The sequence below is a fragment of the Oryctolagus cuniculus genome, chromosome 4, assembly GCF_964237555.1.
Source record: "Oryctolagus cuniculus chromosome 4, mOryCun1.1, whole genome shotgun sequence".
Classification (NCBI taxonomy): domain Eukaryota; kingdom Metazoa; phylum Chordata; class Mammalia; order Lagomorpha; family Leporidae; genus Oryctolagus; species Oryctolagus cuniculus.
In genome coordinates this window covers 54,839,487-54,851,699 of record NC_091435.1, presented here as the reverse complement: position 1 = coordinate 54,851,699, position 12,213 = coordinate 54,839,487, and the positions used below count along the sequence as shown (strand labels likewise).

The 12,213-nt window shown below is 41.2% G+C and overlaps 1 protein-coding gene across 2 annotated transcripts in view; it reads right to left on the bottom strand.

The window, feature by feature from the left end:
• Nucleotides 1–12,213, bottom strand: part of TBC1D23 (TBC1 domain family member 23) — an 83,024-nt gene that overhangs the window by 20,615 nt on the left and 50,196 nt on the right. For both annotated transcript variants that reach the window (XM_070071986.1, XM_070071985.1), the window contains exons 11-13: nt 12,027–12,197; nt 7,989–8,031; nt 4,940–5,049 (exon numbers count right to left, since the gene is read on the bottom strand). In XM_070071986.1, the coding sequence (XP_069928087.1) occupies nt 4,940–5,049; nt 7,989–8,031; nt 12,027–12,197 (324 nt within the window). The remainder of the gene's footprint in view (nt 1–4,939; nt 5,050–7,988; nt 8,032–12,026; nt 12,198–12,213) is intronic.

The following is a 12,213-nucleotide window of genomic DNA, read 5'->3' as shown; positions in this document are numbered from 1 at the left end:
TTGCCAACATATACCCTAGAGGGCAATTTTGTGAAGAGTGTCAAATGTTTTTAAAAGTGACCCTATGTTTTACTAATTCTTCAAAAATTATGGGAAGGAAACCATCAGAAATAGTATCACAGACCTAGGTACTATTTGATAGAAAATTATATAAACATTAAAAAACATACTAAAAAATCAGAAATCACTAGAAAATGCTCCTATATTCAGTGAAAAAAATGAAACAAAACTATATTTACATACACATAAATACATAATGATTATTTTTAAAATAAAATACTAAAATAGACACACAAACAAAATATATATTTATATATAATTTATATATATAAATATAAAATATTTCAAATATGAATGGCAATCTCTGGCAGCCATTTGGGGAGTGAATATAAAATATTTATATATAATTTATATATATATATAAACTACTTCAAATATGAATGGCAATCTCTGGCAGTCATTTGGGGAGTGAAGCAGAGGATGGAAGATCTCTTTGTCTCTCTCCCTCTCTCTAATTCTTTCAAATAAATAAATAAATCTTTGAAATATATAAGCCTCTGCCTGCAGTGCTGGCATCCCACATGTGTGCCAGTTCGAGTCCTGGCTGCTTCACTTCCAAACCAGCTCTCTGCTAATGTGCCGAGGGAAGCAGTGGAAGATGGCTCAAGTACTTAAGCCCCTGCAACCACATGGGAAACCAGAAATAAGCTCCAGGCTCCTGGCTTTGGTTTGGCCCAGTTCTGGCCATTATGGCCATTTGGAAAGTGAACCAGCAGATGGAAGATCTCTTTCTCTCTGCCTTTCAAATAAATAAATACATCTACAAAAAAAAAAAAAAAAAAAAAGACTATATGCAATGCTGTGGATGGAAATACAAATGTCAACGTTTTTCGGAGGAATACATAATAATCATACAGAATTTTAAGGATTCTGACATGTCATCTTTTTTTATCACGTTATTCCACTTTAGCATTAAATAATCATAACATCTGCCAATATAATACTAGAAAAATTGCGATAGAATGTTATTAATAGTGTTTGTAGTAGAAAAAGAAAGCAATGCAACAAGATACTAATTAAACAAATTATAATACATATACTTTATTCAGTTATTAAAATTTAAGCAGGGGGTGCCAACACTGTGGTGTAGTGGGTAAAGCTGCCACCTGCAGTGCTGGCATCCCACATAGTTGCTGGTTCAAGTCCCAGCTGCTCCACTTCCGATCCAGCTCTCTGCCATGGTCTGGGAAAGCAGTGAAGATGCCCAAGTCCTTGGGCCCCTGCACCCGCATGGGAGACCCGGAAGAAGCTCCTGGCTCCTGGCTTTGGATCGGTACAGCGCCGGCCATTGCAGCCAACTGGGAAGTGAACCAGCGCATGGAAGACCTCTCTCTCTCTCTCTATAACTCTCTCTGTATAACTCTGACTTTAAAATAAATAAATCTTTAAGAAAAATAAAAAATATAAAATTTAAACAGGGGCCAGTGCTGCGGCTTAGCAGGTAAAGCCAATGCCTGCGATGCTGGCATCCCAATTGGGCACCAGTTCAAGTCCCAGCTCCTCCGCTTCCGATCCAGCTCCAGGCGAATGTGCCTGGGAAAGCAGTGGAAGATGGCCCAAGTCCTTGGGCCCCCACTACTCACATAAGAAACCTGGAAGAAACTCCTGACTCCTGGCTTTCATCTGGCCCAGCTCTGGCCCTTGCAGCCACTTGGGGATTGAGCCAGAAGTTGGAGGATTTCTCTCTCTCTCTAGCTCTGCATTTCAAATAAATAAATAATGTGGGGAGCAACTGGGAGCAACTCAGACTGTTACTGGAATTAAGACTTATTCTATGCATCTGCTCTCCCACAATATGGCGCTGGGAGAGGAGGAAACAGCTTCTACACAGCTGCCTCCAGTTCAACCAATAAACTGTAGGACCTGCTCCTGACTGGAGGAGAGCAGCGTACTCAGCGTGTGGGTAGCAGAGTTGGGATTGGTGGAAGAGGACTATAAAGGAGGAGAGAGACAACATGCACCAGGAACACCTGAGGAACATCTGAGCAGCCCCCGAGAGAGCCGGCCGGCGGTGTGCCGCTCCCCTGCGGAAGTGGGGAAAGTGGCAGGGGGCCCGCCCCTCCACGGAGGTGGAGGGACGGTAGCCAACCCGGGAAGAACCAGCAGCAAACCCGGGGAGGGCTGAGCAGACAAAAGAACAGCGCAGGGTCCTGTGTTGTTCCTCCATGAAGACGGGGAGCGACATAATGGTGCCGTGACTCGGATATGAAGCCTAGGCAGGGTTTAGTGTCGTTCCTCCATGAAGAGGGGGAGCGACAAAATAAATCTTTAAAAAAATTTTAAACAGCCAATGTTTATTATTAAATAAATGATGATTTCACATGAAGAGCTCTTAGATATCTGGAGGATCAAGTTAAAACCAAACTTCTAAGGGAATTCCGATAATATGACAATAGTCAGCTTTCATGTACATGGCTAAAGATAAACTTCAATTAATATATCTAGTAAGGATTATTAAAAAAATAAATATTAAGTATTTAGTGACTATACATATGCTTGCACACTTAATCCTCAAGTCATCCTTATGAAGAAGGTTCTGTTATTATCATCTCTACTCCATAAGTGGAGAAACCACAGCTGAAAGAATTTGCTTGAGATGAAGAAGGAAGTTACAGGGACGAAATCTGAACCCAGGTATGTCAGTTCAGACAGAGAGAGGTACGTGAGTTCAGATAGTAACCAAGAGCTTGTACTGCAGTTTTCCTTTATATTTGTTTTAAAGAAAAACCATTACATATACAAGGACTAGTATTTGTTAAGAAAATGATTTAATGACATCTAATTCAACTGCTATGAATATTGAAAAAGCTTAAGACTTATACACAAATATTTCCAAAGTAAAACAAAAAAACATGGATTTATCCTCTATAGCAAAACCCTGCAAGGCCGGTGCCGCGGCTCACTAGGTAATCCTCCGCCTTGCGGCGCCAGCACACCAGGTTCTAGTCCCGGTCGGGGCGCCGGATTCTGTCCTGGTTGCCCTTCTTCCAGGCCAGCTCTCTGCTGTGGCCCGGGAGTGCAGTGGAGGATGGCCCAAGTGCTTGGGCCCTGCACCCCATGGGAGACCAGGAGAAGCACCTGGCTCCTGCCATCGGATCAGTGCGGTGCGCCAGCTGCAGTGACCATTGGAGGGTGAACCAACGGCAAAAAGAAGACCTTTCTCTCTGTCTCTCTCTCTCACTATCCACTCTGCCTGTCAAAAAATAAATAAATAAAAAAAAAAAAGTAAAAATAAAACCCTGCAGTAATGCACATGTCAATAACTAAAACATGATAGGATTGACAATAGTATTTTAACAAAGATTTATTTATTTATTTGAAAGGCAATGTGACAGAAAGAGGAGAGACAGAGATAGAGACAGAGACAGAGACAGCGAGAGAGAGAGAGAGAGAGAGAGAAAGAGAGTGAGCTAGCATCTGCTGGTTCACTCTCCAACTAGTCCCAAAAGCTGGGGCTAGTTTTGGTCAGGAGCCCAAAACTCCATCCAGGTCTCCCACATGAGTGGCAGGGGCCCAAGCACTTGAACCATTCTCTGCTGCTTTCCCAGGCACATTATTGGAGAGTTGGATCAGAAGCAGAGCAGTTAAGAATTAAACTGGCATTCCAATACTAGATGCTGGTGTCACAAGAGGTGGCTTAACATGCTGTGCCACAATATCAGCCCCTGCTTGGCCCATTCTTGAATGTGGGCAGACTGAAGTCCTAATAATTTAAGTTGTAGTGGCGCGGGGCACAGACATAGCACGTAGGAGATACAAGCAAGAGCCCTAGTATTTTTCCTGGCCTAAACTAATAGGGAGATTCCTAGAATCAGTTTTCTCAAGAGTCCCAGCTAATCACTGGATCCAGAATTATCCCCACTGATTTTTTTTTCCCAAAGAAATCTTTTATTTAAGGAATACAAACTTCATGCATTTCATAAGTACAACTTTAGGAATATAATGATTCTTCCCACCATACCCACCCTCCCAGCCCCACTCCTACCCCTCTTTCTCCTCCTCTTCTTCCCTCTCCCATTCCTAGTCACATTCTCCAGTAAGATCCATTTTTGATTAACTTTATACGTAGAAGACCAACTCTATACTAAGAGTTCAACAACTTGCACAGAAAAACCAAAAAACAAAAAACTGTTCCTCAACAGTAGAGACATGAGCTGTTCCAAGTCATTGCATTTTGAAATTAATATCACTTTTTTTTTTTTAAAGAAACTTAATTAACTTTAAAGAAGCACCCAAGAATGACACATCTTTTGCAAGCACTTAGACATACTTACAATACAACTCTTTAGGGACAGAGGTCCTGAATGGGAAGTTAGTGAACAGTGACTCCTGTTGTTAATTTAACAACATTCTTATGTATGATGTCAGCGATCACCCAAGGCTCTTGACAAGAGCTGCCTCAGCTATGGAAGCCTCTTGAATTCACAAAGTCTATCAGTATTTAGACAAGGCCATAAGCAAAGTGGAAGTTCTCTCCTCCCTTCAGAGAAAAGTACCTCCTTCTTTGATGACCACTTCTTTCTCTGGGGTCTCACCCACCGAGGTCCTTCATGTGGGACATTTATTATCACAGTGTCTTGGCTTTTCATGACTGAAATGCTCTCGACTCCACTGATATTTAAGCAGGAGCATGTAACTGTCACTGGGTAAAACCAAACTGCAGCTAGACAGGGAGAAATTTGAATTGAGCAGTTGGACCTCAAGAACTCCTGACTAGTTCAGTTATGCAGGCTTCCTCCATCACTTCATTAACCTCCCAATAATGTTGTTCCTTATTGTGTGAGCCTAAAATATTTTAACTCCATTTCTGTTATGGTGAGGGTTTAGTAATTAATTACCTCTATCCAAGTCTGGTGACATATTCTACACATACACTTACATCAATGGAAGAATTGACGCTGCTCCTTGAGCCTGAGGTACTAGCAATCCAATGACCATATCCATTTTCTGGTCCATCCACATTAATGTCTGCCAGGTGCTGTTGCAGTGCTAAGATAAATACGAAAAGCAAAATAAAACATGAAATCTTAACCCTCTTTGGAAAGACTCATTACCAAAGTACAGGTATTTCTTCCTGCACTTTCACAAAGGAGTAAAGGGACTCTTGGCTACAGCAAACCTTCCTCTTCTTCCTTCTAAGGCCCTCTGTACACAGGTAACTTTTTTTTAAAGATTTATTTATTTATTTGAAAGGCAGAGTTACAGAGAGGCAGAGACAGAGATAGAGAGAGAAGTCTTCCATCTGCTGGTTCACTCCCCACAGATAGCCACAACAGTCAAAGCTGCACCGATCCAAAGCCAGAAAGCAAGAAGCCTCCTTCAGGTCTCCCACACAGGTACAGGGGCCCAAGAACCCAAGCAATTCTCCACTGCTTTCCCAAGCCATAGCAGATAGCAGGATCAGAAGAAGAGCAGCTGTGACTCACCCATAAGGGATTTTACCTGCTAGGCAACAGAGCTGGCCCCCATAGATAACATTTTTTAATCACCCCTGAAGGTGGTGATATTTGCATAGGCTTTATGTTTTCCTTCAGAGAAGGCAACTTTAAGTATTAACATAATCTCTGCAACATTTTTATGACAAAGGATTAACACAAACCTAATGTGGCATTTGTTCTACCAAAGAGAAATCCTAATCAATTCTTCTCTAAATATAAAAAAGCGGTCCTAGGCATTAACAGTTAAGGAAACAGGGACTATTCCTGGTAAAAGAAATAATTCATGGTTTTTCAAAAGTTTCTTTTCCTTTTTTTTTTTTTTTTAAGATTTATTTATTTGGCCAGCACAGTGGTGTAGTGGGTAAAGCTGCCACCTGTAGTGCCAGCATCCTGTATGGACACTGATTCGAGTCCTGGCTGCTCCACTTCCAATCCAGCTTTCTGCTATGGCCTGGGAAAGCAGTAGAAGATGGCCCAAGTCCTTGGGCCCTTGCACCCATGTAGGAGACCCAGAAGAAGCTTCTGGCTTTGAATTGGCCCAGCTTCGGCTGTTACAGCCATTTCGGGAGTGAACCAGCAGATGGAAGACCTCCCTTTCCCTCTGCCTCTCTGTACCTCTGCCTTTCAAATAAATAAATAAAAGAGCTTCTTCCAGGTCTCCTATGTGGGTACTGGGGCCCAAGCACTTGGGCCATCCTCCACTGCTTTCTCAGGTGCATTAGCAAGGAGCTGGATTGGAAGTCAAGCAGCTGGGACTCTAACAGATGCCCATAGGGGATGCCAGGGCCACAGTGCTGGACCCTCAAAAGTTTCTAAAGTCTAGACAATAATACAAAAAATGCTCTGTGGAGCCTTTTTAGAATTACAAGTCTAATAACCAAGCTTCAGGATTCCTAACAAATAACAACGGACATTGGGGTAGTACTTGTTCAGCATTAATTAAAAGAATCCCTTTTGTAGATAACCCAGGGTAGGAGCCTCAAAAATAGTCAGCTATCAGGTCATGATACATATGAGATAGCGAAAATCCTTGATAATATCAGTAAAGGCAAAAGTATACAATACATCCTAATTTATCAGAAATTCTAAGAAACAGAATAAAAATTATATTATGTTAGAACTTATTTCATATAAGACTGCCATGATTAAAACCCAAAATTCAGTTACTTTTGGCATCTATAGATTTGCTTTTACCATTAATTTCTCCCAGTATTTACAGTTTAGTACATTCATGATATCACTTTTTCTAATATAAGAAATGCTCTGTTTTAATCTTACTGCCATAAAGCAATCCTTCAAAATTATCAAATACTTGCCTGCAGAGATCTTTCCAATTTTACTATTGTAGATTACTATATATTATTCTGCAGATTTGAAAATACAGCTTGTTTTATTCCATTTAGACAACATTTAGCTGTTACTACATTTAAAATGATGGGCTGGCATTGTGTTAAACCACTGCTTGTGATGCTGGCATCCTGTTATCAGAGTGCCAGTTTGAGTCTCAGCATCCTTGCTTCTGATCCAGATTCCTGCTAATGCACATGGGAAGGTGGCAGAAGACGGCCCAGGTACTCAGGCCTCTGACACCCATGTGGGAGACCAGGACAGAGTTTCTGGCTCTAAGCATTGGCCTGGCCCAGCCTTGGCCATTGCAACCAGTTGGGAGGTGAACCAGGAGACTGCAGATCTCACTCTGTCTTTCAAATATATATATAAATAAGTAAATATTTTAAAAATATAATAAAACTATAAATAAAACTGCCAAACAGAACGAAGGGTATACAGAGAAAAGGATACCTCGAACTTTCATTTCTTGGTCCCTCCAACTCCTCTTTAGAGGCAAATAATACAGGTAATTTTTCATGTAGTTTTACAGAAATATTAAGCTAATTAAACACATTTATTCAAATAGTATTTCATCAAATATTCACTCATGTCAATTACCTGTTATGTTTGTCTGCTATCTATATGTTCTTGCTGGCCTGTCTTTTCTGAAAATCTTGAATGACTAAACAGAAAATCTATTCTTTTACTAATATTGTTATTCCTTTTTAAAAAAAATTTTTTGAAAAAGATTTTATTTATTTATTTGAGAGGTAGAGTTACAGACAGGAAGAGGGAGAGACAGAGAGAAAGGTCTTTCATCTACTGGTTCACTCCACAAATGGCTGTAATGGCCAGAGCTACGCCAATCTGAAGCCAGGAGCCAGGTGCTTCTTCCTGGTCTCCCAAGTGGGTGCAGGGGCCCAAGCACTTGGGCCACCTTCTACTGCTTTCCCAGGCCATAGCAGTGAGCTGGATTGGAAAAGGAGCAGCCAGGACCAGAAATGACGCCCATATGGGATGCCGGCGCCACAGGCGGGGGATTAACCTACTGTGCCACGGCACCGGCCCCACTAATATTGTTATTCCAAATCAGCTCTGCTTATAATTAATGTAATTTTCTCTAAAAAGCAGAGACAAATAAATTAACAAATTAAATCTTACCCATAAATCCTCCACTGGCAATACTCACATATTCTTTGTTTTTCTGTAACAGAAAATTAAATTTAAATTACAAAATGCAACTTAATTAAAGGTTCTGATAGTTCTAAAACATTGGTAAATGTTTATATATTATATGTTTGCATTTTATATGTATTATATGGCTACCCATTAAATGTCTAGACTTTAGCACAGAGAAAATAGACATTTACTTTGTGTAATGTAAGGTCTGGGAAGAAGGGGACAACTTCCTTGCTATTAACAAGTCTGTTGATTATTATTTTAGTGTAGTCACAATAATGGGATACTAAAATCAAAATAATATTTTATGATATAATCAGAGTCATTTCTAAAAGCTTGCATAATTTTATATCCTTTATAAAAAAAGCAACACATCTGGAAATAGTACAGTTAATTATGAAGAATGACAGAATGTTACGATTTTGCAAGCCATTAAAAACATAATGCATCTAAGTAATGATAGAGAGAGAAAGAGAGAGAGACTCACACACATAAGACATCTGGACAGTATTTGTCACCAACTCAAAGAAAACTCCGCCTCTCCAGGACCCCTTGCCTCCAGCAATCTAACCTAGATGTCTATAACCTAAATACCAGCCTACAGGAAATACAAGGGACAAAGCCTGACAAATGATACTGTGTGAATCTAAAGAGCAAAATCCAGGATGTAGGAAACTATACAACAAATTAATTGCGCTTTTTTCAACAAATACATGCAAAGAAAAAAGAGAAAGAAGGAATCTGTAAATTAAAAGAGGTGTATGGTTACAGGACATCAATAAAATGCAATGTCCCATTTTAGATACTAGGAAGAATAGAGAAAATTGCACAGATTAAAAAAAGTATAATTATTATATGATTATATTATAAAGAAGTTAAGTATTCAACTCTTAACTTTTCAATTCTTTGAAATGTTCCATGATACAAACTTGGGGAAAATTTTCTGTAACTTCATAGCTCTGTTGTGGCATAGTGGGTAAAGCTGTTGCCTGTGATGCTGGCTTTCCATACACCACCAGTTCAAGTCCCAGCAGCTCTACTTCCAATCCAGCCCCTTGCTGATGTGCCTGGGAAAGCAGTAGAGGTTGGCCCAGGTCCTTGCACCCATGTGAGAGATCCAGAAGAAGCTCCTGGCTCCTGCCTTTGGTCTGGCCCAGGCTCCTAGCTGTTGTGGCTATCTTGGGAGTGAACCAGCGAATGGAAGATTTCTCTGTCTCTCCCTCTCCCTCTTTCTGTAACTCTGCCTTTCAAATACATAAAATAAATCTTTAAAGAAATTTTCTATAACTTTATCAAGAATTTGAATAAAAAGTCACGTATTGAAAACCCTTGCTATATTGCAGTTCTCACAATATATAGTTTACACTGAAACATTTTTTTTTTTTTTTTTTGACAGGCAGAGTGAGACAGTGAGAGAGAGACAGAGAGAAAGGCCTTCCTTGCGTTGGTTCACCCCTGAAATGGCCACTACGGCTGGCGCGCTGTGGCCGATCCAAAGCCAGGAGCCAGGTGCTTCTCCTGGTCTCCCATGCGGGTGCAGGGCCCAAGCACTTGGGCTATCCTCCACTGCCTTCCTGGGCTACAGCAGAGAGCTGGACAGGAAGAGGAGCAGCTGGGACAGAACCGGTGCCCCAACTGGGACCAGAACCCGGGGTACCAGCACTGCAGGCAGATGATCAGCCCAGTGAGCCACAGCACCGGCCCACTGAATCATTTTTAAAAATAGGCCAGTTAAATGTATGAGTAAAATGTGTTTGGGGGGCTTTGTGATGCGGTGGGTTAAGCCACTGCATCTCATATTGGAGTGCTGGTTTGAGACTCTGCTACTCCACTTCCCATCCAGCTCTTTGTTAATGTTTTTGAGAAGGAGCAGATGGCCCAAGTACTTAGGCCCCTGGAAACTATGTAGGAGACCAGGTTGGTGCTTCAGGCTCCTGGTTTTAGCATGGCCCAGTCCCAGAGTTGTGGCCATTTGGAAGAGAGCCAACGAGTAGGATGATCTCTCTTTCTCTCCTTTCTCTGTTGCTCTGCCTTTCAAAAAATAAAAATCTTTTTAAAAATGTGCTTGGGTTCCTATTTTTGTTATTCTATATAAGTGTATAAGATCTTTAATAAGATTTAAAACTATTTTACAATTACTCCCCCAAATACCTTCTTCCTTTTCTGGCTTTGCCTTCAAGAATTTTAGATTGATTTTCTCAAGCCAGATTCCCAGTAAGATACAACATGAATATAAAATAATTCAAATGAAATAATTTGTTAACACCATGCTTACATGTAATCTTTGATTCCACAGCTCAAGATGATACAAAGTAAGGACTTGGTATAAAGTACCAAAAACACTTAATAAGTCATAATTTTTATGTAAAGAAAGAGTCATTACTGAATGAGGTTTTACGTTTTATAGATATATATATACATATATACATATACATACATATATATTTATATATATAAATCTTTATATATATATTTAAAGGCAGAGTTACATAGAGAAGGACAGAGAGAGAGAGAGAGATGTTCCATCCGCTGTCTCATTCCCCAGATAGCCTCAATGGCCAGGGCTGGGCCAGGTCAAAGCCAGGAGCTAGGTGTTTCTTCTGGGTCTCCCATGTGGATACAGGGGTCCAGAGACATGGGCTGTCTTCTGCTGCTTTCTCAGGCACATTAGCAGGAAGCTGGAGAGAAAGTGGAACAGCCACTGGCGCCCATATGGGATGCTGGTGCCACAGGCCATGGCTTTAACCTGTTGAGCCACAGCGCAGCTCCCGAGTGAGATTTTGAAGGAATGCAGAGGGATAGGTTGCATTAGTTTTGCTGAAAACAATATTCAGACACAAAAAGGAAAGATGCTGAGTGTCATGAGTAGATATGCGTGTATGTTTATTCATTTTTTTCTTTTGTTAAGATTTATTTATTTCATTTGAAAGCCAGAGTTACATGAGAGAGAGGAGAGACAAAGGGAGAGAAAGAGGCGGAGACAGCGTGAGCGGAGAGAGCGTGAGCTTCCATCCATTGTTTTACTCTCCAGATGGCCTTGACAGCCAGGCCTAAGCTAGGAGCCAGGAGCTTCTTCAGGGTTTCCCCTGGGTGCAGGGGTCCAAGGACTTGGGCCATCTTCCACTGCTTTCCCAGGTACATTAGCAAGGAGCTGGATCAGAAGTGGTAGTCAGGACTTGAACTGGAGCCTATATGGAATACCAGTGTCATAGGCAGTGGCTTAACCCACTGTGCCACAGCACAGGTCCCTGTTTATTCATTAAAATGAATGTAATAGTTAATGTAAAAAGTATCAAGGTATGAATATGGATAAAGATTAACATAACAGAGTATCCTAATGCATAGAGGAATTCAATATACTAAAAAGGTAGTATTTCAAATTGACAAGTTATCTATCAAGGAAAAGAATTTTTTTCATGCCTGTCACTTTATACACAGCAATAAACTACTGATGGTTCTAGACTTAAAGTTAAAAAGTAAACTATATAAAGATGTGAGAAGGCCGGCACCGCGGCTCACTAGGCTAATCCTCCGCTTTGTGGCGCCGGCATACCGGGTTCTAGTCCCAGTCGGGGCTCCGGATTCTGTCCCGGTTGCCCCTCTTCCAGGCCAGCTCTCTGCTGTGGCCAGGGAGTACAGTGGAGGATGGCCCAAGTCCTTGGGCCCTGCACCCCATGGGAGACCAGGAAAAGCACCTGGCTCCTGCCATCGGATCAGCGCGGTGCGCCGGCCGCAGCACGCTGGCCGCGGTGGCCATTGGAGGGTGAACCAACGGCAAAGGAAGACCTTTCTCTCGGTCTCTCTCTCTCACTGTCCACTCTGCCTGTCAAAAAAAAAAAAAAAAAAAAAGTGAGAAAAACTTGAAGATGACCTGTTTTGGCAAAATATAAAACCAAGCAGCTATAAAGGAAACTATAGATAAATATGACAGTATATATGAAGCAAAAAAGTTATCCGTGCAAACTTCTTCAAGATGAAAGCAACAACCAAGCCAAAGTGAAACAATCTATGTTAGCATACCTGTAAAAAGTGTGCCAGAACCATATTCATATACATGTCTTCTTCTTCTCTGCCACTACCCATAAAACAGAGGTGCTCCCCACCAGCTATGGAGCCAGACTCAATGGACTGCTTCTGTGCTTCCAGCAAGGATTTTACTGATTGTGCAAACTCGGATGGATTCTGGAGCATCTAGACAATTAAAAAA